Below are 26,059 nucleotides of genomic sequence, written 5' to 3'. Positions count from 1 at the left end.
CAGTCGCCCAATAAAAATTTTCTCTCTCTCTCTCTTTACAGTTTGGAAGCGGTTAGAAGCCATTACTGAACAAGTACAGAAAATATATAGAGTAGGCGCGAAAACACATTACAAAACAGGTCGTACACCTTTACATATACACAAAGAAAGACCAAATAACAAACACTGCAACGAACAGAGGAAAGGTTGAGAGAACACACGTGTGTAGCCCTTTACAGACATACGAGTAAAAATAATGAGCATAACAAAAGACGGGAGTTTCAAATGAATTTTTGAACTGGGACCCTCCCCCATTTTGATGGTCGTGGTGAAGTGTTTTGCTCTCTCCCTGTGTGATCCTCCCATGAGCGCTTGTGCTATTTACGACCCCGTCCCTGTATTAACGGAATGACCAGCACTTACCTCGAGGCTAAAGGACGCCTGATTTCCCTGCAAGAGTATGCGACCGCGGCTTTTTAAACCAAGAGGCCACCCTCCTTTATTTTACTTTGTTTATCGGCTGAAATAAACGTTCCAACAACAGCTGGTGGAAGAGTAGGCGTGCGTATACAACGGGACATTGAACACGACTTGATAAAACAACTAATGTGAGGAGGAGGAGGAAAAAACGTTTATGAGCCGGAAATAAAGCGAAACAAAGAAAAGAAAAGCGGGTGGCATCTTCTTATTCCAGAAAGCCGCGGGCTGCCTTGCTGCTAAGCCTATCGAATGCAGCGGGTCGACCGATCGCTGCAATTATCAATAATTTAGGCTGGTGCTAAAATAGTTCTGTCCCCGCACGGTCGTCTTTCTTATGTGTTCCAGTCGAAACAAAGTCCTCATAGATAACAGGCGTGTTGGCTTGGGCCTGTTGGTAGGACATGGCAAAGCATAGAAGCGCTAAGGTAACAAGGACATGCGCGAGTAGACACACATATAGCGCCTTGTATGTGTCAACTCACTTGCCCTTGTTATCTTAGGGCTTCTATTGAGAGCGAGGCTCTTTAGCAAATCGTAATTTTTTGTGCCCGCAGTTAAAAATACCAAGAAATTGCCTAGCGCACCCACGTGAGCGCGGGCCTCACGGCGACCGCCCGGCAGTTAACAAAACCAAAAAAATGCTGAGCGCTCGTGTGTGCGTGCCTCGCGGGGACCGCCTAGCGTCCCCTGCGCACGTTTGCAAGCCAAGCATACCCACTTTGGAGATTGGCCAGGATTGGCAAAAAAAAAAAAAAAAAAAAAGGCGCGCCCCTCCAACCTGTGAAGGTGGTTGGAAAGCGAAGCTGTAAACGACACCCACAACGATTACCCATGTGACGTCATTTGAATTCACACACCTGGCTCTATAAAAAGACAAGTGAAATGCACTTAACCTACCTTTCATTACTTCAAAGAGATATTCTTTGCTAAGGTCAAATCAATGCACGATTCACGATTGTTGGTTGAGTTGTATCGGCGAAAAAATGAGTGGAAACTCTTTTTTTATATAAAAATAAAGGAAGCTAAAACCCGGTGTTAGGCGATCTCACTTCTCCTCCGTCTCTGCCACCCCCGACGGAGGCGACGAGGTCGGCGACAGAGACGGAGAAGTGAGATTCCATGCTTTGGTGTGGGCTTCCTTTAATTTTTGCGACTCCAAGCGCATGCGCAAGGCGCGCGCGCGGCCGCTACACGTGGCATTCTGCGAGAACCGAGGGGTAGAGAGAGAGAGAGAAAGAAACAATTTATTCAAATCGGGCCCTGTTAGGCGGGGCGGGTGGCCAGCAGCGGCAGCTGCTCAGCGACCTTGGCTGCTCTGTCCGTCAGGATTTGTTGCGTCGTCAGGTCACAGCAGCCCAGCGCCGCCTCCCATAGCTCCGGAGTGCACGTGACTGGGGGTAAGAGGCCGTCGGGAAAACCGCAGATGTGCTCGGTGGGTGCACCGTCTGTCTCTTTCGTCTCCGCGTGGGCTCGTTGCTCAATCGGTAAGACAACAGGCTCTCGATCCGTTTCTGGTTCGCATCCTGGCGGTGCCAGTAACTTCTTTTATTTGTTCGCAGGAGTTTCCTGTTGGCACCAACAGTCGCGACAGAACCCTTGGGGATAGAGGTGAGGTCACTGTGAGAGGGAAAGAGGTTCCCAGCCTGCACCACATATGTATCGCAGGGTGGGGTAGAGGTAAAAAGCTTCGCTTTAAGAACTCTGGCGTTCACCGTTATCATGGTTAACACTTGCTCTGAACGAGAAACGCACGTCATAGCATACGCCCCTGATGCCCAATGATTATCACTTCCAAAAAAATGAAGGAAGCTCGAAGAATCAAATCGGCTGCAATCGTGGACTTAAACCGCCGTGAAATTCGTGAAGGTTCCGTAAAGCTTCGCTACCTTCAAGTGTTACGGGTTAGGTGAGCTTACTTTATCTTTATTTTTCTCGAAAATATCGTAGTCGTAACATTTTATCTTTGGTTCTTTTCGAGGCTAGTTAAAAACCATCCACTTATAGCGAAAAACTGCGCGCAGAAATGGAACGGAAGGCAAGAAAGAGACAAACACGGGCGCTGAAAAAGAAATACGAGTCTATTTTTCTGTATTCCCTTCCGTTTCTATCCGCTGTTTTTCGCCATAACTGTAAACCAACTAGCCTTCCTTCACACCTTAGTACCATCCACTTATTGGCCAATCCCCATATCGGATACACACCTGCTCCCGAGGCTCACCATAAACATCCTCGTCACCCTCGAGCGAGCCACGTAAGCGCGTGACTGCGATCGGAAGAAGACGAAGAAGAACTCGGTGCTGCATCGTCCCGACTCGGTCCTCCGCCTCAAAACCATGTTTTTCCCCTCGTCCTCAAGCCGAAGCACGACCGACGGCGCCTTCCCGTATCCCAGGCGCTTCTACGCAAGCTCCGAAGAGTACGCACCGAGGAAAGGCGACCTCGCTCTTCTCTTCGTGTTCATCTGCACCATCGTGTTCCTGTTGGTCGTCTTCGCGCGAAGCTTCCCCGAAAGGCAACACATATACGCGCATCTTCCGTCCGGCCCTGTAGACGAGTCCCGGCCCGCCCAACGAGCGCTCGCTGCTACACCGACCCAACCCGGCACCAAACGAGTCGCGCCACACCGCCCTCGAGACACTGTGCCGGTGGCCCGTCCTCGTCAACTCGTACCGGGTATTACCGAAGACGCTTGGTACGCTACCGATGCCAATTCGACCGGGCACGCGGACACCACTGCGGCGGAAACTCGACCCCGGAATTATCCCGCCTCGATCAGAGAGCAGACGTCGTCGTCGAAGCATTCCGCTCATGTCTGTCACGGCATCGGCTGCAAGGAGCTTGCCGATGAACTGCACGGTCTTCTCGACGACCGCATTGATCCCTGCAGCGACTTCTACCAACACGTTTGCGGGAAGTGGCTCGAAAGTCACAAACCATCGCCAGGATCCGCCTTGGCGTCCCCGCAGACGCTGCGGCTGAGAAAGCTCGAGCGAGTGCTCCTCACCGAGATGAAGAAAGAAATGGACGAAGGTTCCCTGAAGCAGCTGCTGAAGCTCTGGCGTTTCTGTCGGGACAAGGCTGGAGGACACGACTCGCTTAAGTCTTTCCAGATGATCCTCCGAGCTTACGGCCTGGACGGCTTCCCGTACAAGAGCAACAAGACCCGCGACGTGTCTGTGACTGCCGCTAAGGTCCTTGTACACGCCGGCATTCCCGCTCTCGCAGACGTGGCGATAACCAAGTCTGTCCTGAAGCCGGGAACACCAGCTCAGTTGGCCGTTACAATAGGGCCTCCCAAACCGCTGTTTCGCGGATTCGTCCGGATGCCAGAGGTGCACACCGAGTGGTTCTACTCGGCAGTGGAGAGAAGCGGCCGCCTCCAAGACGTGCCGCAGCTCTTCCAGCTGGAGCAGGCCCTCGTCAAACTGGCCGGAGAGAGCACGGGGGTGAAGAACTATGTCGCAACACCAGTGTCCCAGCTTATGAGCTCTCGCCATTGGAACTGGCGCGCCTTCCTCGAGAGGGTCTTCAGCGGTCTCTTAGACGTCCGCGACGACACCTTAGTTCTGGTCAAAGGACATGCCTTTCACAGGAATCTGGTCGCGCTGATCGAGCGCTTCGGACCAGGAACCGTACTCAATTACCTGGCCTTCAGGGTCTACGTGCGGTACTCGCTCTTCCTCAACTTTGACGATTTCATGGAGCTCGTTCTCCTGGCAGGGGCAAGACTGCCTGGTTGGGAGGATGGTGACTCTGCGAAACAGGCGGCAGACTTGCGTTGTCTGAGGGCACTGTCTAAGACTCTGCCCGAACCGTTCGCTTACGTTTACTGGAACGCCCAACTGCGGAGCCGGCGTAGCGTCAAGGACGCGACTGACGCTCTCGTTGAAGACGTGATCGGAGAGGTGGCAAGTCGCGCTAGGTACGACTTGAACCTGACGTCGCGCGTGACCAACCGGTTTCGCGACGACATTTTCAATCTCCGGCGACAGATCTTCGTTCCGGACTGGCTCAAGGAGCCAAGGCTGAGAGACCACTACTCTCACCTTCTCTTCGGGCACGGCATGCACTCGCCAGTGTTAACCTGGCAGGGTGCCATTGAATCGCTGGTGCTCAACAACTTTCGCCAGCTGTCCAACCGCAGCTTCGAGACATTCTGGAGGGGACCGCCTCTTCGAGAAGGCCCTTGGATTGACTTCGACCACGGCTACGTAGGCGTTCCTCCGGCGGCTGTCGACAAAGACTTCACTAAGGACGCCTTCATGGTGCACCATATTCCCAGGCTGGGCCTAGATTTGGCGAAGCAGGTGTTCGCCCACCTCACGGACTTGGACAGGGAGCTCGGTCCGGCAACCTACGTGCCGCACCTGAGACTCGAGCTCCTAGCGAGTTGCTTACAAAGGCAATTCTACGGAAACCGGTCCTCCAGCGAGGTTTCGGCGCGGGACGACGCGTGGGACCTGCTCGCGATTCCAGTGGCCCTGGAAGTGTTCCGCCAGAACGCAGCGCACGGAAATGAGAGGTAAGCTCTCTCCGGAATTTCCACAGCAATTTCAGGAAACTTAGTTGAAGAATATAAAAAGCGCACAGAACCGGAACTTATGGCTATAGAAAAATGTGGCTCAAATCCACGTTGTGAAGGCGTTTGGACTGCGAAGCTTTAAACGACACCCACAATGATTACCCATGCGATGTCACTTCTATTCTCACACGAGGCTCTACAAAGGTTGAAGGCAGAGACAATGGAAGTGTACTTAACCAAAGTTTATACTACTGCACAATGACATTCCCGACTGTTTAATTCTATTCTTTTGGCTGTTGTTCTGACGTCTTTAGCGTGGTCTACACAAGGTAGCCTGGAATGAACTGAAAGAGGTGCTATACCAGTCTCCCTTTTTATATATGAAAACGTGATGACGTGCACTACGTAATTTCTATGCTGTTGGGTACTTTTGCACTCAGAGTAGCTTACGCAACCGTAATCTTTACCGGTATTGCCAGGTATTGGGTATTTATGTGCCTGCCTTTTTAATGATAGTTTTTTGCTGATATCGCCACGAAAATTTGCTTGAAGGGTAAAGGTATACTGGTTCGCAGTAAAATTGGATGCTGCCACAAGTATCCTAGGAGAAGATGTCAATTTGATAGTCTTAAGGGCGTAGAAGACCACTCTGCTTGCTGCTGTTTCTGCTGCCACCGCGGCCGTCCGAGCAACTGGCAAAGCTTGAGCCTTCTTGTCCGGACAGCGCAATATATCGCCTCCTCCAACTGCTCAGGCATAGTCAATATTAGATGGGGTCCCTCGGGCATCACCGCGTGAGAACCTCTAGGGTGCTGAGGGACTGGCAGGAAGTGCAGTTGGGCGAAGAGTGCATCGCTGGGTAAATTAGTCGCAATTTAGTGAGACTGAAAATAGTGTTGTACTGTAAAAGACACCAAGAGCGTTCTCGATAAATGGTACTACGCGTTCCGGAGGAGATATGGCCGGACTGTGCGCAGGAAGCAAGAACGCAACGGCTTCACCAGGAGTCAGGTCTGCCTGGTTACACTAGCAATTAACTACCTCATAAGAAGGACGTGTACAAGTCAAATGAGCTTCCTGTGTAGGAGAACAGGTGAAAAGAACGTCTACACATTAGGAAGGCAATTCTCAGGAGTAGTGAACAATTTGTTGCGGTGGCAAACGACGGTGCGTGGCCAGTGAGTGTACAGTGCATATAACACCTTCCTGCCCCCACTCATTTACGCAGGTTCAAGTTCCGCGACTCCCGAGCCTACTCCACGGACCAGCTGTTCTTCTACGAGTTCGCCCTGGACCGCTGCGAGTCGTACGACGAGCAGTACTTCCACGAGCGCCTGCACCACGGCGTCCGCTCCCCGGCGCCGTACTCGGTCAACGGGCCGCTGAGGAACCTGCCGCTCTTCGCGGAGGCCTTCGGCTGCGTCCGTGGCATGCCGATGAGGCGGAAGAACGTCTGCACTTTTTGAACTTTCGCGCCTTTGCCTGAATCAAGCGCCAGTGTGGCGTCGTCGCAACGGGAGTGCCTCCTGCAGGAACAGTTCCTTCTTTTTTTTTTATTGAGATACCACACACAGGAGTCATTGCATTTGTTCTCCTTGTAATATAGCAAATAAATATAGTAACAATTTTTTAATTCCACTGCTGTATAAGAGGTAGATCAATTAGCGATAATGATGCAAATTTAGCTGGAGTAAAATTGCGGTTCAAGGCGAAACACAATGAGGACTAAGTACAGTCATGGTCCAATGAAATGCGATCACGAAAATATGAACAAGAACGCACAAATAGCGCAATTTCTCTCCATGCAAGTCAAATTCACGCGTGGCTTTATTACAGTAACAAAATTGGGAAATGTGGCTTTCCAAATAAACCAATAGCGCGCCATAATTGTACCGCCATGAACAGTATTTTTTTAATTTAGTGTGCTCTGGTTCATTTTTCGTGTTCGAATTTCATTTGACCGTGACTGTTCATCAGTGTATCTCGCCGCACATCACGTTAGTGCATTTTTGCAACATGAGTAAAGTGCATCTGTGCGACAGAAAGTAGTCTCTGCTGCCCAGCATCCTACCCCGGTCTTTTCACGCGCCGCTCTTCCAGCAGTAAAATGAAAAACCAGGGGCAATATTGTGTAAAGACCACGATGGTTGAAACGTGAAGCTTTCTAGCGTGCCAAAATCAAATGGCGAAGAGCCAAAGTAAAAGTAAAAAAAAATTAAGGAAGTTCACACCAACGCGTACGACTTCAAGGTAGCGAAGCTGTGCGCAACCTTTACGACCATCACGACGGTTTAAGTCCACGATAGCAGCCGATTTGCTTCTTGGCTGCTTCCGCAACGACCTTTACTCTATCATTGTTGCCATAAGTGGCAGCATATTTCATTTTTTTGGAAGTGACAATCATTGGACATCACTGTTGGAGGGTCAGCGGGATGAGCGTAATGTTTTAACACGAAAGTGTTTTATGTCGTCATATCCGTCACGAAGATTACGCCAATACAACGAACACAGGACAAACGGTAGAAAAAGCGAAGTAGTGCATCATGACGCTAGCGAGCGCCAACAGTTGGCGCCTCCATCGGGCAGCGTTTAGCTGATAAGCAGATTGATATGCAACGGCTCATAAATATTAGCGGTTAGGAAGCCACCGACCCCGGGTTAAATCTCAGCGCAGAAAAATTGGGAATAATGGTTTTCAATGGCACTATAGCACTGATGCAGGCACTAGCACACGCACCTATACCTGAAAACCGTGGACACGCATGGCTAAGGAAGACTAGAAAGCTAACGATGAAAAACGGAAAAAGCGGTGGAGAATTCAATACAGCCAAGGCAACCAAAAAAGTGGCAAGGCAGATAGAAACGAACAAATGGCGAGAAAAAATGTACACTTCCCCACAAAGCTCTGAGTTCGCAAGCAACCTGCTCTAACCTGCACTGCCGTTGGCATTATCGTAGAAATTTTCCTTTCTGATGTCCAATTTCTCAGTCCTGTACATCTCTAATGACATTAAGTGCTTAATGCCTTAAGTTTTGATGCCATTAATTCGCTGCTACACGCAAAAATCTAATGCTATTCGCTCTAATGTCATTCTTGGTTCAATGAGCTCCGCACAACTCATTCGCCTCCACGAACGTCTTAAATCTGCCTACTCTCGAACGCAATGACCACCAATGTCCTCTCTAAACTTATTGTACGCGTGACAATATGCACACGTTATTGAAGCAAAAATTTTTGCCGAATCGAAGTACCCAGCGTCCCCAAACTGGAATTTTGCCTAATTGGTTACAAATGCCGCACTGGGCGGCCGGTGCCTCCGCAATTTCACCACCAACATGCATGGTGGGTTCTTTAACGTGCACTACAAGCACGAGCACACGAGCGCGCATGCATTGACCCATGCAGTAACGGGTGAATTTCGCCCTTGCCGCAGCCGGGTGGCCGGTCCCCGATTTCGGCTCCAGCAGCTGCGCGCGCCATGCAGCCACTGCGCCGCTGCGGTTCGGGGAGGGCGTCCCCTGGGAGAGGGGATGCAAATCCCCCTGTTCTCCAGCTGGCAATTCAGGGCGGCGCACCATGAGCAGGGTTCTTGCCGCTGCCAGGTGATTGACTGAAATGCACACCCCTCCTTGCTGTGACACTGCAGGCAGCCAGCCCGCCTGTCACAGGGACGTCCCCAGTACATATTTGTTCTAGGGGCTTTATGAGAGTAACAAAACAAGTGCGGAGGAGAGACAAGGACAAACCGCACTAAGAGCAGAGCACACATTCTACAAGATGTGGACCACACTTTCGAATTTTTCTTCAGGGTAGCCATGAGGACATCGACTAAGGTATCGACCTTTCTTCTTTCTTGTTATCGTCTTTCCGAACTTGTATTGCAAACCTCGTCGCTATTGGTTGTTCTGCCATGTTTTGTAACTCGCGAATTTATGCTGTATGATCTGTAACATCACTTTATTACCCCATTTACTGAATGCCCTCAAAAGGGGCCTGTAAGGTACTTTAAATAAATAAATAAATAAATAAATAAATAAATAAATAAATAAATAAATAGGGCATAGCAAAGTAATCATCAAGCAGCAGTCATACCTGTGGAGTGAAATTGTGTTCCTCAGGCGTCCAGCGCCTGGAGCAGCAACTGCAGAGCGCCATTTCCACCAGCGCCAAGCCATCCTCGTGTGAGCATTCGACTGCAATCGTCGTGGTTCTATTACCTAAAATTCTGAGTAACCACTTTATAGAACCACAGAACCCTAGCTGCTACCTCAAATTCACCGCTATGCCAGGTTTCGCTTGATTTCATTCCAGTCATTTTTGCGACGCTGCACCATTGTACTAGAATTGCGTCATTTTATTTTTGTAGCGTGAGCTACACTGGCCGAGGTTGAGCAGTTTCGCGTGGCTCCTGGAGAGCCGTGCTGCGCATTCGCGAGGAGCAGTGACGTCACACGGCGCACAGAACGTTGCTCGCTGCCAGGCGTCTCTCACACACCCCACGCATCCAGCGTCTTCACAAACCTCGGTTCCGCACGTGGCGGCCTGGTCCACTTGATGATCATGCTAGGGGTGGCCGGGTGTCGAACCGATGGCTCGTGCGTCGCAGCAACACCGGCGTGCGCCTGTGGAACCAGCTTAGCTCTGGGGCGATTGTTGACACTGCGCCGGAGCCGCTTGATAAATATACATGTGCGACATAATAATGCGTATCCTCGGTATTCAATGGCGTGGAATGCATGCAGGCAACCAAGTGTGCGCCGCCATATCTGTGGCCAAGCGTCTGTTGCTAGGCGACGTTGTGCGCACGGCCCGCAGATCAGTCACCCCTCTTCTCCTCTATGCAACCATGTGAGTGCGCCTAAAACTTCGCCCTGTAAATATGTTCATATTAATAAACACTTTCTCTCTCTCTCAGCGTCCGGCGGCGCGCTCGTTACGTCGGGCTCCGCGGGATGGAGGCACTTGTCCGTGCTAACCACGACTGTGAAACACATGACTGTGTTTCACGTTACGAACTTTTCGCCGAACGCAAAGTATTGCGTCGAGTTCACTAAGAGTGCGATTAATAACATCTCTGTTAGCGCCACAGTTTAGAATCGAATTGGTACAGAGCAGATGACGCACGCCGGTGTCTTCTTTTTTCTTCGGCGTGCGGCCGCAGTGGCCCAGGCTGCGCCGTGTCCGTGGCGCATCGGCCATGTCTGTGGCCGTTTCCAGTGTTGCCAAGCGAAGAAATTGACCGCTAAACTTTTCAACGAATACCGTCTATACCGTGTTTGTGTCATTGAAGCAGCAGTAAGCATGATAATCAAGCTATTCCTAGACAACCAGGAAACCTAATAACAACCAGCGAACCTTAGCTCACGCTACGTATATCCTGGCGTAGCCGAGCTAATTCCATAGCTAATTTTTTTAATTGCGGACACAAAAAATTACAATTTGCTAAACAGCGTCGCTGTTAAAAGCCGCTGAAAGTGCAAACTGCCTGAGAGTCAAAGCCCAAGCGTCAACGATCAAAGTGAAAACTGCCTGCGAGTCAGTCTAAAACTCAGGCGAGAGCAAACGAATCCCTCTCGAGAAAGCTGAGCAATTGTCGTCGTTAGGCTATGGTCGACGTCCACAAACCAAACTGCCAAATTACACTTCAAGTCAAAGTAGAAATCCAACGCCCGCACAACGAACCCAAAGGAAATGGTGATGCGACGCCAATATGTGCCCTCGATCCAATTGTGGAAAGTTGGCCATCAGCGTGAGACAAGAAAGAATAGGCTTAATAAGAAAAAAAAAGGCCACCTTTACACTGCAAATGTCGAAATTTAACATGATAGTCTTCTGTCACCCCTGTGTTAAAACCCCCTCTTTTCCCCCTCCTGCCCACACCATCACGGTGCTCTGCCCTCTCCATCCTTTTATGATGGATGCGATTGAAGTCTGCACACTTACAATCAATTTTCCTGGGTTCACATTTCTCGCACACCGCCTGTTGAAACCTTTTCTTTCCATTGTTCATTTAACAGCTGGGCGATATTTGTTTTTAACAGCGAAGCTGTTGAGCACATCGTTTACGCATGCATGGTGGCCGCAGTTATTATTATTATTATAATTCTTTATTCGGAAGGGGAGACTCAAGGTCTAGTCAGGGATGGGGAAGCCGGTAAAGAAGGTGAAAGCGTCTACATTCTCTTGTGTATCCCCGTGGTACAAGCGAAAGACCACAGAAGCTGTTGAGCAAATCGTTTGTGCATGCATGGTGGCCGCAGTTAAAAATACCAAGAAAATGCCGAGCGCTCGTGCACGCGTGCCTCAAGCGCACATTCGTCAAGCCAAGCATACCAACTCAGGGAGACTGGCCAATATCCCCCCCCCTCCCCCCCTCCCCCCCAAAAACCTTCCAGCATTCACTGCGTGCGCAGAGAGAGAGAGAGAGAGAGAGAGAGAGAGAGAGAGAGAGAGAGAGAGAGAGAGAGAGAGAGAGAGAGAGAGAGAGAGAGAGAGATTTAACCAAGTGTTAGCGCTGCTTGGTGGCCGAAGAACGTTGTGCTTCGCCGACTGTGTTGCCCGACCCGCCGTGAGCGGCTTCTGGAGATCCAGGTTTGAGCAACCCAGCGCTGCTTCCCGCTGGGCGAGGGAGATGTTGAGACGGTAAGCCAAGCATACCCACTTGGGGAGATTGGCCAAGGTGAGGGATGGTGGACGTAAAAGTGACGCGCTGCGCTGCACAAGAGTGGCGTTTTGGGGGAATTAAGGGGGGGGGGGGAGTAGGTGGCATAGTCTGAGTACGGAAGGATGATTGGTTTCCTCGAGGGTTATTATGGCAGGGGGTGTTCCGCATTGGCAAAGAGGGCCTGCAGGTGAGCCCGCTTGGTGCGGAAACCTCGGCAATTCCATTCCCACTCATGAAAGGGGCTAGAGGTCTGGATCATGTTCGGAAAGGGATGGGGGGTAGGGAGGGTGGGAGTGGAACGATGTGAGGTGCGGTCGCTTTCATCCACTGGAGAACCTCTTGGTGGAGCTCATGCGTGGTGGCCTGTATAGTTTAGATTTGGGCCTTGGTGTGCTGGCAGTGAGTGTTCATGGCCGTTTCTATTGCCGAATGAAGGGAGGTGATGTCAACGGCAGTGGGTGAGGGTGAACGTGAGTCAGGGGGGGGGGGGGGGCTTGGAGAGTGCACGTTTTTGTTTTCGCAGGGAATGAAATGGAAGTGTGCGGATCTGAGGGTATAGGGGGGGGGGGGGGGGGGGGAGGGGGCAGTTGAGTGATAGAGTTGTTGTTTGAGAAGTCGGTTTTCAGAGGCAAGACGCTCGTTCTCAGCACGTAGGAGAATGACTGTTTGGCGGATTTGCTGCATTTACTAGCACATTTGGCTCATCTCGGTCTACCATTTTGTGTCAGGAGGGGGGTGGGCCAGGTTGGGAGCAGCGCTGCACTCACCTGATCATGGATGTGTAGGTGTGTCTGTTGGCGGTGTGCGATGCAGGTGGGTGGCCTCATTCAGTCTGGGGTGGGGCGGTGGTGAGGTCGCTGAGGGTCTTCAGCGGTGGGTGGCAAGGTTGAAAGCGCTTGGGGCAGCCAGTGGCCCTGACTACAGAAGAAGCAGGTGGGGTGACACCGGTGGTCGGGGGCAGGGTCCATCGAACCGCAAATGGTGCAGAGAGGGCTGGGAAAGGGGTTGGGACCAGTCACCAGGGGCTTTGTTAGCTAAACTTGCACCCGGGGCCCAGAATATTTTTCACCCCCTCACAGACACGACACGAATAATAGCCATAAAAATAACAATGCATCGTTGCATGCGCTATAATAATGTCTATACTTCGTAAATATTATGTCAGGAAATACACAGTAGGGAATAAAAAAATTGGCCGCGTATCTGCTCCTTTCGTTGCAAATGCCGTCAAAAGACGATAGTCTTTATCGGCTTTTGCGAAGTAAATGCCCCCCTTCGCTTTCCCGCTCACCTCTCATGTTCCTCTTGCGTCGCGCTCCTCCCAAGGTAAAGACGCCAAAGGTTTGCTTAAATCATTTTAAATTTTCCGCGTTCCACTGCTCCAAACCGGGTGACTCGATGCGAACGCTGCCGTACGGCGAAGACGCGCGTTAATCGAGGCGCCCTACTTCAGCGTTTATAGAACAGCGTTTCCCCACTCCACGTGCGTTGCAAGCAGAACGTGGAACCTACCTAGTGGAATCTTGCGTAACTGTTGCCGGTTGATTTCTTAAAATGGCCCCAGAAGCTATAGTGGCGCGGGCGACAGCAGGCGACGGCGGAGTGAATTCTTTTGCTGCAGTTGATGAAGTATTTAATTTCGCAAATTCAAGCATGTTTGATTTTTTTTATAAAGGAACACTGCAAATATCACTTCTGTATTGATTTGTTGTCTCATATTTGCGTAATGTCTTGTTCTTCTTCAACAATGTTGACAAGTATGAACATTACACCGGACATAGACGGGTAGATTGTGACTATATAAGACTATTGTGCAGGCATTGTTTTGCTTTGGCCGGGCGGCTGAATCGGGTCACAGACAGACAGACGGACAGACAGACAGACATACAGACAGACCAAAATTTCTGGGTTTCAGTAGCCCAAGAAAGACTATCGTCTTTAAAAGTATGTATCGTTCTTTTAGATACAAATGTACAAAGGCTATTGCCGGTTCTCAAAGCGTGGCATACAGTACATACGGGACATGAAATGAAGTTGCAAAATAACAACTAATGTGCAGGTTATTTATAAAAAAATGGGCAATGTACCAGAAAAGGACGCAGCAAGATAAGCCTGTGTTATTTATGCAAAGTAAACCATATAATAGCCACATAAGGTCGGTTTGTAGAACCCCAGAAGCCAACGGTGGTGCACGCTAGCAATACGCCAACACTGGCTTTTTCAGTGAATAATGTAGAATTACTCGGGATTGGGTGAGTGGGTTCAAATTGTCCTAAAATTTCAGCTTGAACAAAAACAAGAACGAAAGAAAGGACACATGCCACACTGCTGACTGTGAATTGGTTTTACTAACAATAAAGCGCACATATATACATGAAACATTGCACAAAATTCATAGTCAGCATTGTTTCTGTGTTTCATTTCTACGGTCATTGTTTTTCATTCAAGCTGAAATTATAGTCACTGTGAATAATATCCGTTGCGATTCCTTTCTTTATCAAGCTGAAAAGTTTAACAGCAGAGCTGTTTAAAGGCCAACTGCACTAAAATTTTCGACAACGCAGAAATGATGTCACGTAATAGTACATATAAAAAGGGTGCGAAATGCAAAATACTGCGCTACAAATATCAACGCGCGCGACACAAACGGCTCGCGACATTGGCGTTTTCGGAACCGAAACTGAATAGAAAAGGCGGCCATAGCGGCGGGCGGACGTGACGTACGTGATGGACCTGAAGCTGCCGCGCCAGGACCGGCGGCCGCTCAGAGCCGCCTTCAAATGCGCGTGGTAGCGCCACGTTTCGCTCTGTTGTTTCCACAGAAGAACTTCCACTAACCTTTGCGCATGATAATGGAGTTAGGCGCAATTCCGGCATCCCGTTACTATCAGCCGATATGAAGTAGACCGCCCGAAAGTAATTTTTTTTTTTCCATCACCGGAGCAGCAATTTTCAGCATTGCAAGTAAAAAAGTGGACCCTGATTTACAAAGCTACTTGCCGATACGATTTCGAAGAGCAGATTTTGTTATAGCCGACGACTCGGCTATCACATCGCTCTCTTTGAAGGGAACAAGCCGCACACGGGCGGCGATCAAATTCTACTATACATTACGTACCAATCAGCTTTGCGAATATCGGCCCAATATTTTTCGCCTTGCTGCACATCGAGAATCAAATTATAAAAGTGGTCTGAAACTATAAGCCAGCTTACACAGCTGAATGAGGCACTAAAACACGAAAACATTTCCTATCTACCGCTGTTTTCTACTTTAACCAGAGACAGGTGCTATTGAAAACGTTTTGCTTTCAAATAAACCGAATCTAACGCTCAAAGTAAATACTTCACTTGGGAATGAAACAAAAATCTAGTCTATTATTTAGGAAAGGAGCAGTTTCATCAGTTTTCGCACTTTGCGAATACGACGGCCGATATTTCTGCGGCTGATTTTGATTCACTAGCGAGTAGGCAAAAGTCGCACAATTATTTATAGCCCCGTGTAAAACAACTCTATTTAGGTCGTCAAACTTTTGGAAAGGTCTAAAGGATGGAGACTGCGTTGGGCCAGCCCAAATATGGCCAATATTGAACGCGGAAGTGCAAGTGGTCAAGAATTTATAAAGTATCTTTTTTTTTCTGTGGTAAATTTAAGAATGACAAATGTAAGGCAAGTGCTCGCTTCGCGCTATTTTTTTCTTTGAGTAAAAATATTATTTTCAAGTAAAAAAGAGTTTTGCTAACTCCAAGACGTTCGCAAGCGCGCGTGAATAGTTTGTAGGCTTCTAATCTTTTTTTTTTTACATTGAAAAAAAAAATGGCGGATATTGCTCCCTATGCGTTTAGTTTAAACATGTGATGGTGACCGCGGTACATCGCGCTGGTGCAGCAGAGAAACCCCGGGCGAACGCATCCCTAGGCCCGGCGGAGCGCCCTGCAAGTCGCCGGAGAAGCGCGAGCTTCACGGGACAGGTTCCCCAACCCACGGAGCCCCAACCTCAGTCACAGGCCGCTCGGAACTTGTTTCGGCGACTCTCCGCCAGGTGCAAACGTCGTCTGCTCGGAAGTACTTTGAACGGCGGTACCTAGCGTTCTCTGTGATTACGAAGCTAAGGATTTCGCCATGGTGATTTTAATAGCATAGACTACTTATTTGGACAAAGAAAAATTTGAGTGCAGTTGGCCTTTAAGCTCGAGCTTGGTTCCTTGGCGCTTGCAAAAAAAAAAAAAAAAAATTCTCTAGCGCGTGGCGCCCGGCACGACCTTTCTGCAGCTGCGTGGGCGGAGCCAAGTCTCAAGAAGGTATGACGTTATCGCGCGCACCGCCACTGCTCAACCTTCGAGAACACTCTGCTCAGCGTTTGCGGCGTGATCTCTTATGTGCTGTTTTTCTCGCCAGTAAACGTGCATTCACACCTTAAATTAAGTGGGGAGCACAGAATAGCTCGCGAAGCCGGTTGCCGCCGGTCTAGCGCGTACTAACCCGTCCTAATTTGGGAGAGATGTGAAAGCCTGCAGGCGAAACGATCCGGGCCTGCCAGAAGATCTTGAGAACTTTCAGCGGCAAGTTCGGAAGTCCAGTGAGGTGCAACAGCTGGGTCTCCGACGAAGGTAGAAGGGCCGCCAGGTCTGCTGTGTCTCCAGCCTTGCACCGCTAGTGCAAGCTGTGCCAGTATTTTAGACAAGAACGTCCAAAGTGGTACTGAAAGCTTGTTAATTCAAACTTCAACAATTCGAACGTATGAGTAATTTGAACCATACGATTTGGTCCAGCCAAGCTCCATAGACGTCTATGTTTAAAGGGTCCATGAAGAGAAAATACAACTGTGTTTAACTTTAAAGAGTTAGGCTTCAGCACCTCACTCAGCTCCATTCCGGCCACGAAAGGCGTTTTTTAACCGATAAAAACGCATGAAATGCATGTGAATGTTCAAATTTCGCGCCACAGTGACGTGTTATGGGCGCGAGGGACGTCATAAGGGCCAGCACTAAAAACAAAATTTTTAGTGGCTTAGGTGTACGTCAGCATTCAAGTGATTCGATCAAACGGAACTAGCGGCCCCACTACAATTGTCCAGTCATGTGTCCTGGCGATTGATTAGTTCGGCCGCCGTCAATCGCCCAAACAAGATTCTGTGACGTCATAGAAAAGTTGCCGGAAACTGGCTAGCGAGTCGCCACAGCTCCACACGTTTTCTAATCTCCGTTATTTTTTCGAAGTTTGCGATGAAATCAGTGTCATTTTTATCAGGACAAAGCAGCCTTTCTAATAAGTCAAACTTGTATTTTGTCTTCATGGCTCCTTTAAAAAGCGAGCTAAATTCAAACGCTAGTATGTTTCAACGCTAGTATGTTTCGTCACAGATAATTCGTACTTCTCACCACTGCACCAGCAGCTTGGCACCTGGCAAACAGCTAGAAACCTTCATAACCTTCAGAGGCTTCAGAGGCGTTTCGAGAGCAAGGGCAGTTGCAGTTTTCACGCAAGTGCAAACGAAACATGCGCCCACTTCAAGGGTGCCTATTTTTTTTAATTTTCTGTATGTACACAGGCTCTGTCAACAACGCAAGCCCCACAATTTGATTGCACATTCTCCAAGAATAGAATGGGTACGGCAAATATTATGACGAATACAAGCACTGGGTATAATCGGGCAATGAAGGAGACGTTTTCAACTTGTTAACACAAAAGACAGGTCAGAGGACACGGCAATCACAGTAACTGGGGAGTATGACGGCATGTCGGTGGAATTTCAATATACAATTTCACACCGGTGGCAGCAACCTGGCCATAAACTTCATTTTATGCGATACCGTGCGCGCGAGAGGCTGATGAAGAAAAACGGGCTGAATTGAGACATAACAAAGCGACAAGTGCACGTCTGTCCAGGGGTCACAGAAGCCTCAGACCCTATCCAAGTCACGCATTACGGTCATTGTTCCAGGACTCTCACTAAGACCTAAATTTGCAGATTAAGCAGGACTTGCAGTGGTCTCACTCCCTGGACCTAAAAAAATTGCCCTGTAGGAGCGAGACTTTAATGTCATCAAGAGAGTGATTTGGCATCGTCAGGAGTCAGGAGAGGGGAAGGTTAAGGAGGGCTTTGGCGTGACAGCAGTGATTGTTAATTAAAGCGGACTCAGAAGGGTCCGTCAGTCTGTCCTATGTACTGCATGTTGCACACGTCACATTCTAAGAGATAAACCAGATTGGACGAGTCCCAACGAAATGAACCACGCACACAATATCTAAGTCCGAATATGTGCTTATTGCTACCCTGGCGGTTTGTGTGTGTTTACATACCAAACACCTGATTTTACCAGATGGCTGTCATTTTTTCATTCGTATATGTTTTTAAATGTGACTTAAGGAAATATTTGTTTTTAAATTCACAACTGCTCAGTTCCATCCAGTACAATGCGCGTTATTGCTTCAATTACCTTAGGGCTGGGGGAGTCGCCCTCACAGGGTATGCTGTTGGGACTGGTTGGGTGGGGACTGGTGGCTGGAAGCAGAGTAGGGTCACAGGTAAGCTGGTAGTGTCACAGGTAGTGTTACAGGTAAGCCAAACCTAATTGCTGACTCGGTTCAGCGTTGATTACGACTTGCGAGTACGTGGGCACCTGCAGCAGCTCACGAGCTGGTGGTAACAACGTATAATTCTGCCATTTTCCAATCAAAGGCCATCAGAGATCGAGGAGGATCGAGGTTGTAGAGGTTCCACGACATAATTGACCCACCACCAATACTCTGGTGTAGTCCGTCAGCCGCCAGCGCCATTGTTGGGGAAAAGCGGTGCAAGCAGTAGTCCAAAAAAAAAAGCACATTTCCTCGTTACTGGCACAAGTCTACCACAAGGCAGTTAAAGGTGTTCACGTCTCTGTTGAGACCTTGGGACAATAAAAGCTTTGTCGCTCTCTCTCTCGGTTGTACTAAGCGGCTGCTCGCCAATCAAGGGGGTTCCATCGATGATTTCGCGCCCGTTGCAGCAACAGCTAGGGTCATAAATATTGCTCGAATGTCAGCTCTTCCTCCTTGAATTTGGTCCAGAAGCTTTGAATAACTTTCCTTGGCAACTTGGCTGTTTGTGCTGTTGACGTCATTAGTCCCGGCGTGGAGAATCAGTGCTGTGACACCTCGTGGCACTAAGTCCAGAAGGCTGGCAATGTCGCTTATGCCAGCTCCTGGTAGCGTGATGAAAGCTGGTAAAAGAGGGCTTGAAGGATCGAAGTTCTTGTGCAGATATTTTGTTTGGGAGTCCCCAACGGCAGCGCACGTAGGGGCATGAGCAGGAAATTTCCATATTAGTCATCTCAAAGAAGTGCAAGCCGCAGACTTTGCAGAAAATAGTCATGAAGTGTAGTCATTTGTTGCTGCAGAATTACCTATGCACAAAGTAAAAGTTCACTTGTCTGCGGAGACTGTTTATTTCAACGTTTCTACTAAAGTCAAGTCTTTTTCATGAATGAGGTCATTGGTAGAAGAAGTTACGAGTCCAGAGAGGGCATTGGCTATACGAATTGAACACGAAACGGCAAGCAAAAGCAACATGAAAGTATACACAAACACAAACTGATTGATTAATTGATTGTGAGGTTCAATGTGCGGACGCTACATTATAGGCGATGAGGTGCGCCATAGAGGAGGGCTCCAGATTAATTTTGACCACCTGGGTGACTTAAACACGCGCCGAAATCTCAAACACACGGGTGTTTTCGGTTGTTGCCTCTATCACATAAACACAAATTGTTTGTATTAGAAAAAGCAACAAAAAGATGCACAAATAGTTGGCAAGAAAAGGGGAGGACACAAGGAAGAGCATTTTAGAGAACCATAGATGTGACTGGTAAAGATAATAGGTAAAAAGTGGATGTCGGAGAACCCCAGGAGTGTCCAGAGGCCCGGCCCTCCGTTCTTTCCAAAAAATGCTGTTTTCGGTGACATGGTCAAACAATGTAAAGCAGTGCATTTTACGCACGCACGCACAGGGTGTTTCAGCTAACTTCAGCCAGTTTAAAAATATGCCGACACACTCTAAGATGACCCGAGCAAATGCATGTTGCTCACTTTAATATGCAGTGTGTCGCGCTAGTTTTTGTATTTCGCTTAATTAGTCAACCTTAGTTACCCAACTTCTGAGCCAACGAAGCTAGGTAAAAAATCCCAATTAGAAAGTTGCCGAGTGGTTTGCAAAAAGTCCGAAAAAACAGTTTCTGCCTTTCTATCTATTAAATATTAGTGTTTTTCAGCTTACTCGAGATGCCCGCGAAATACAATAAAAAGCACCACGTGACACACCCGCCTGCACGTCGCGATTGCAGTGCTCCCAAACGTTCCGCATAGAATCATAGGTGCGCAGCCACTGAAAAAGCGACAGGGGAGATGACGAACCTGTTGCTCCGGCAGCACAAGCGATAACCACTGCGGCTGCTTATTGCTATGACGAACTGCTGCGAGGGAAGAACATGGCTGGCATAAATGGCACAGCCAACGCCAACGTTGCTGCCCTGTCGCCTCTTAAGCGGCAGCGCGCCTATGGCTGTTTCTGCACAAAACGTTTGGGAGCACTGCAATCAAGACGCGTAATCTGGCACGTCATATAGTGTTCTTTTTTGCATTTCATGGGCATCTTAGTAAGCCTAAAAACACCAACACTCAATAAATAGAAAGACATAAACTATTTATTCAAAAATGTTGCAAACGGTTCTGCACTTTATAATTCAAATTTTTTCCTAGCTTCGTTGGTTCAGAAACGGAACATGTGAACTGAAGTGTGCCTACTTTTTCTTTTTTATGTATATATGGCCGATTCCATCTTTTTTATTCTTTCTCGTGACCCTAAAACGATGCCCCAGCAGCGCCAGTCGATCATTGGACTGGCCAAATAACTGCACTATAAACGGTATTGCGCTTCAGGCAACTGCGTTTATAAGTGGTAAACTTATGCATTGACTTCTGCGGGAGGCTCACTGGTGGTCAGGAAAACCCGCGTTATATCTAGTCCTGCACTATAAGCAGTTACGTTTTAAATGGTCTACACTGTATACATATTCAATTCGCGAATCGACTTGTTTATGGAGGTACTATTCTATTTGTATTCAAGTATGCACACATCCTTAGTAATAACCTTTTTGAGTACTTTGTTATTTTAAGTCAAGTTGATGCTCCACAAGCATCATGCTTGAAAACAAGCAATCTAGACCTGCAGTGCAGTTTACCATTTTTTCCTCCTTTTCGTGAAGACACCAGGAGAAAAAAAAAGACAGCGTGCCCATCACTGCAAGTGGTGCACAATTAAGAAAAGGTGCTACCAAGGAAGAACAAATTTTCGCTGTGCACAACTGTATATGGAACTAATGCAGCCCTTCAATGGCTCAGACATTGTGCTGCTTTGACTAGGACACAGGTTTGAGCCCATCCACAATGGCTGCTTTTATGATGCAGGTGATAAGTGAAAATGCCCGTGTGCTGAGACTTGGGCAAACGTTAAAGGTTCCTAGGTTGTCAAGATTAATCCAGAGCCCTCTACTTTGGCGTGCCTTATAGCCCAGGTGTAGCTTCGACGCGTTGAACCCCCAGAATTAAAACTTTTTAAATTAGTGCAGCCTGCATAGAAAAGCAAAACTACGATGAACGCACAAAAAAAAAAGTTTGGAGCCATTTGGCAATGTTGGCTTCACTGGCAATGAATCTATTCTAAATGCAACCTGACAAATGGCCCTCCCCACTGCTCCCAATGAAACTTCCGTAAGAAACCTTGACTAAGCAATAGCGACAGTCACAACTATCTCCCGGCAATCTTGGTTTTAAAAGGGAGCAATGAATCTGCTTTTAGAAATGTAGTAACAATGGAGGAAGTGATGATTATTATGACTGTGCACAAAGTGTCAGATAAGGCAGAGACTGCAGCCACACGTCGTAGAAAGACTTCATCCCCCACCCTGACAAGTGCAACAACTCAGACCGCAACCCGAACGGCAAGCGGCGCCGCCGTTGGAGTAGACGCCGCCACCGCTCCGTCCTCTTCCCCCTCCACAGCAGCAGCGGAGCAGAGCCGGAGGACCCGACTCTCCTCGCGGCCCGATCCGACGACCTCGACCCGGTCGGGGAAAACGGTGACCGTGGAGAAGGCGACGCTCTGCGGCTCGGTCTCGATGATTCCTGCCAGGGCCATGTAGTGGGTGCCGCCCGCGTCAGTCGCATAGCCGCACCGGTGGGTGTGGCCGCACAGGTACAGCGCCACGCTCCGGTGGGCCTCGAACAAGTCCATCACGTCTCGGGTAGTTCCACAGCAGGCAGTCCGAGTTGGCGCTTGACGGATGCACGGCCTGTGCAAGTGGGAAGTTGATGCAAAAGGTCATTAAAAGCTTATAGCTCAGACACCAGAGCAGAAGAGGTGATCGGTTATATCAGCAATTTCCCCTGCTCTGTTGTTGCCGCAAATATAAAATTTGGCACTGAGAATTGAATACAAACAGTAAAAATTGACTGCAAATAAAATACAATTTTTTTAGATTGAGATTTTATTTCATGTACAAGTACATGAAGAGGTTGTTGAAAGAACTGCAATACCACAGCTTTACAAAACTGCCCCCCTTCCTCCCCCCTTCGGTTATGTGGACAACAGCGTGTACAAGGCAAATACAACAAAATAATTCCATATACGCCCTTACACTACTGCATTTGATGCGTGTAAGTCGTAGATTTTAGAACTCAAAATAACATTACATCCCAGTAGAATACACAACACCAGTATCGCTGTACTATGATAAACAGCACAAATTAATACGAATATAACCATGAAAACCAGTATTATGGGAGGTTCCCGTTTGAACCCATTCCCATTTCGCCCTTCCCGCTTGTTCCGTCCCGTTTCAACCCGGCGCAAAACGACCTTCCCGTTTCGCCCTTTCCCACTTGGCCCGTTCCCGTTTGAACCCATTACCATTTCAACCTTCCCGTTTGTTCCTTCCCATTTCAACCCGGGGCGAAAGAACCTTCCCGTTTCGTATTTTCCTATTTAGTCTGTTCCCGGAATAACGTACCCAGTTTATGAAACGTTATAAAAACATTTTCATATTGTTTTTAATTTGGTTACAATTAAAGTCATACCAATTCACAAATAATTTATTCTTTTAAATTAACAAAGCCTAACAAACAAATTAACAGTTAAAAATTAAGAAACAAAACTTTTAAATTAACAAACAAATCTTTTAAATTAACAAACCAATTAACAAATTAACAACAAATTAACAAATTAACAAACACGTTGCTTATGAAAACGAAAACAGCAAAATACCTCAATGCACTTAACTAAATGCATTTAGGTCGCGAGGGCTGCCCTGCGGCTGCCCTCGTTTGCACTTGTTCGGTCGACTGACTCTCGTCTCTAGCTTCTTTAGATCCACCCCCAAAACACCAGGCCCTTAATTTTTATTACATTAAAACCACGCCATCATGGCCGTGTCCGGAAAGAGTGTGAGGAAGAACTACTAACTCACACGATCAACCAAAGGTTTAACATATATTTTATCCACACTCCAGAGCTAACTTTTAACTCAAGCTTCAAGATATTCCTCCAAGGACGAGTAAATAACTAATAAAAACAAATATTTGAACCAGCCCTCCAGAAAAGACAACAAATGTTAAAAGTGAACTAAATAAATCAAAACTATCTGATACTCCGTTACCAAAAATGATAAAATCAAAAATCCCAGAAAAGCGCCGCGGAAGCACAAATAAAAAATCGCAAAAACACCCTCGCTTTGAAAGAAATCGTATTTGGCGGACTAACACATTTCATCGTTATAATAGCGCAAGTGTGCATAAATGTCGAAAAGAAACAGATCAAAACTATAAAAGATAAAAAAATGTATAAAAATAAAGTAACTCTGTGTATCTGGATACATATGTCCCATCTGGCTATAAAAAATCGCAGTCATGAGTCAAGAGAAGCGGCGAAAATTATAAACTTAGCTTTGCGTTTTATTGATTCTGTTTATTCCCGTCACTCTAGTATACTCAATTTGCATAATAGAGCAAACCTTCAGAAACTTAAGCAGCGCAGGGTCGTCTCTAGCCTAAATTTTTTTTACTACAGAAACTTAAAATTGTCGCGGGAATACTACCTCCAAGGGCCTTTCAGACATTTAGCGAGAAGACATCATAGTAAGAATATTAGGCAGCCAATCAGCTGAATTACTTTTCGAAAGTTCTCTTTGTTTCCTCGTGCAATTTCTTACTGGAATAAGTTAACTGAACGAACAGGAACTCGGTATCGTTAGAAGAATTTTCCCAACGTATTGGAAATGTGTGTTCTGGTTGAATCGTGGTGTTTTAAAATTGGAATACATTACGAATGCATATCGTTGTTCGGACCCCTTTGCGTTCGGACCTCTTTGCGTCTATTACATATTTATGTATTTTACTTATTTGTGTTGGGCGTTTTTAAACTACGCCAACCAAAACTGATGTGTTTTATGTTCACTCCTGCATGAACCCGACCAGGCCGTAAAGTATCGGTAAATAAATAAAAAATCTGCCCATTACTCACGCAGGAAAGGCATTAGTAGCCAATTCTCAGATTTATGTACATGTTTTTGCCTTGTTTAAAGTCTCTCCTACGGACATCTTTGATCTAGATCTCTTGAACCCGAAGACAAAGCTACGCTCCAAACAATGAGCCTACGAGTGGCTGATAAATAAATTTCTGCCGCACGTACGAACACCAACTGCAGAAAAATCCAATGCGTGCATTACTCAAGATATTGGGTATCTTTCTAGTACACTTTCGCCGCTACAAATTTTGTGTCAAAAGGGCAGTATCGGCCTAAGGCATTCAGAAACTTTTATCGGCCGGGAATATCGGTCGATTCCGAAAAATTTCCTGCATACAAGTTTTCAGTGCATGACCCGTTGCTTGTGAGCACATTTTGGTGAACAGTTTCGAAGACGGTAACGCATATTTTCAGAAATACAAATGGGTTGGAACGATGCCCGTTCAAATGAGAAGGGCGCTTTGGGAGCGGGTTGTAACGGGAAGGGCGTTTTGGGAACGGGCTGAAACAGGAAGTGCCCAAGCGGGAATGTCGTTTCGGGAACGGGCGCACACGGGACGGGTCAAGCGGGAAGGGCGTTTCGGGAATGGGTTCAAACGGGAAGGGGTCAAACGGGAATGGGTTCTTTCGGGCTACACCCAGTATTATACTATGCACAGTACAGGGGCAGTGCAAGTGATGAATATAAAAATTTATTAAGGTAGATGTCACTGAAGAAACACTGCAAGTAGACTGTTTGGGGCTACATCGTCTATGCAACACCATTTTTCACTAGAGTGTTGGGTAATCTTGGATATGAATATCCCTGCTTTAGGGCAAAGATTTTAAGACAGCTAGAAAAAAGGATACCTTCAGGCAGTCAGTGCTCAATCCACCTCAGTGTTCACATATACATACTACAACACGATAAGATGATAGTGCAAAAAAAATTGATAATAGAAGATAAGGACAAGATTTTCAAGCAGTGGAACAAAAATTTGGCACATGTCTCATGAAGAAATGCAGGTTTCTTGACATGTTGTAAATATAAGAAGCATACTTGACTGTCTCCTCAACGCTACCAGCTGGTGTGACCAGTACTTTACTACAGGGCAAACCCTTGATTGCTCACTCATGCCACTATACGCCCTGAGCTTCACGATCGCTGCGGCGCCTGCCGCCGCTTCTCCGAGGCGTTCACGGGATGTGCGCTGCATGGCTGATAGGGGCTGGTGCAGTGTTTTGGTTCTATTTCGCTTCTTTTTGCATTTCCGTTCCCTGTAAAACTTGTTATTGTGACTTCTATAAGCAAAGAGCCCGTTTAGGTCGCTTAAAAAGCAGCTGCGTCTTCGTGGCGTACTCGAACGCCAACAAGAGCTGCCCGAGGACGCGGTTCTGCACGCTTCGTCGCCGCTCTTCCGGGTGTAGGCGACGGCAGCAGCATATCACCACTGTCACTTCCAATTATGTCAGACACAAGTGAATTCTATTGTCACCTCGTTTAGACCTGATACTGGCCCAGTGAGAGATTGGTTTCGTTTTGCAGCGTGGAAAACGAATGCGACTTCGTTTCGAATTTACACGCCGCAGAAAAATATGTTTCGGTGATGTGATTACCCAATCCTGGACAATTACTTACGCCTTTTATAAGAATCTAAGCCATGCGAAAATGTTAAGTATATTCCAAGGCTGTGCGTCCTTAAATATGTGCCCACTCATGCCTTATAGCAAGAATCAAGGAAAGTTAATGAAACTACGGAAAAATAAACGCTGTGCTAGTCTGGAAGAAACATAATAGCTGTCAAGGGAATGAGAATACCCAGTGCAGCTTCTGATATGCTAAAGACGTTCGTCGAATTTTAAGCTAAGTAGGACTTAC

General features: G+C 47.6%; 1 protein-coding gene and 1 pseudogene across 2 annotated transcripts in view; one reads left to right on the top strand and one right to left on the bottom strand.

Moving 5' to 3' along the window:
- Positions 1 to 2,792: 2,792 nt before the first annotated feature.
- Positions 2,793 to 6,447, top strand: LOC144166821 (neprilysin-2-like). Its single transcript, XM_077696309.1, has 2 exons — positions 2,793 to 4,981; positions 6,210 to 6,447. Exons 1-2 carry the CDS (start codon positions 2,793 to 2,795, stop codon positions 6,445 to 6,447), a joined length of 2,427 nt encoding a protein of 808 aa, XP_077552435.1.
- A 13,834-nt stretch (positions 6,448 to 20,281) lies between these two features.
- Positions 20,282 to 26,059, bottom strand: part of LOC144166820 (uncharacterized) — a 29,553-nt pseudogene continuing 23,775 nt past the window's right edge. The window contains exon 10 of the transcript XR_013321778.1: positions 20,282 to 21,972. The product of XR_013321778.1 is annotated as an uncharacterized LOC144166820 (transcript). The remainder of the gene's footprint in view (positions 21,973 to 26,059) is intronic.

This window comes from Haemaphysalis longicornis, unplaced genomic scaffold (assembly GCF_048455015.1).
Source record: "Haemaphysalis longicornis isolate Haplotype H1 unplaced genomic scaffold, Haemaphysalis longicornis Haplotype H1 scaffold_19, whole genome shotgun sequence".
NCBI classification, from domain to species: Eukaryota; Metazoa; Arthropoda; class Arachnida; order Ixodida; family Ixodidae; genus Haemaphysalis; species Haemaphysalis longicornis.
The sequence above is the reverse complement of the archived record's forward strand: the minus strand, read 5'-3'. Positions and strand labels throughout refer to the sequence as shown.

Excerpts from the sequence above, each read along its gene's own strand:
- LOC144166821 (XM_077696309.1), top strand. The coding sequence starts at position 2,793 with ATGTTTTTCCCCTCGTCCTCAAGCCGAAGCACGACCGACGGCGCCTTC. Across the intron at positions 4,982-6,209 it reads GCAGCGCACGGAAATGAGAG|GTTCAAGTTCCGCGACTCCC; the intron begins GTAAGCTCTCTC and ends TCATTTACGCAG.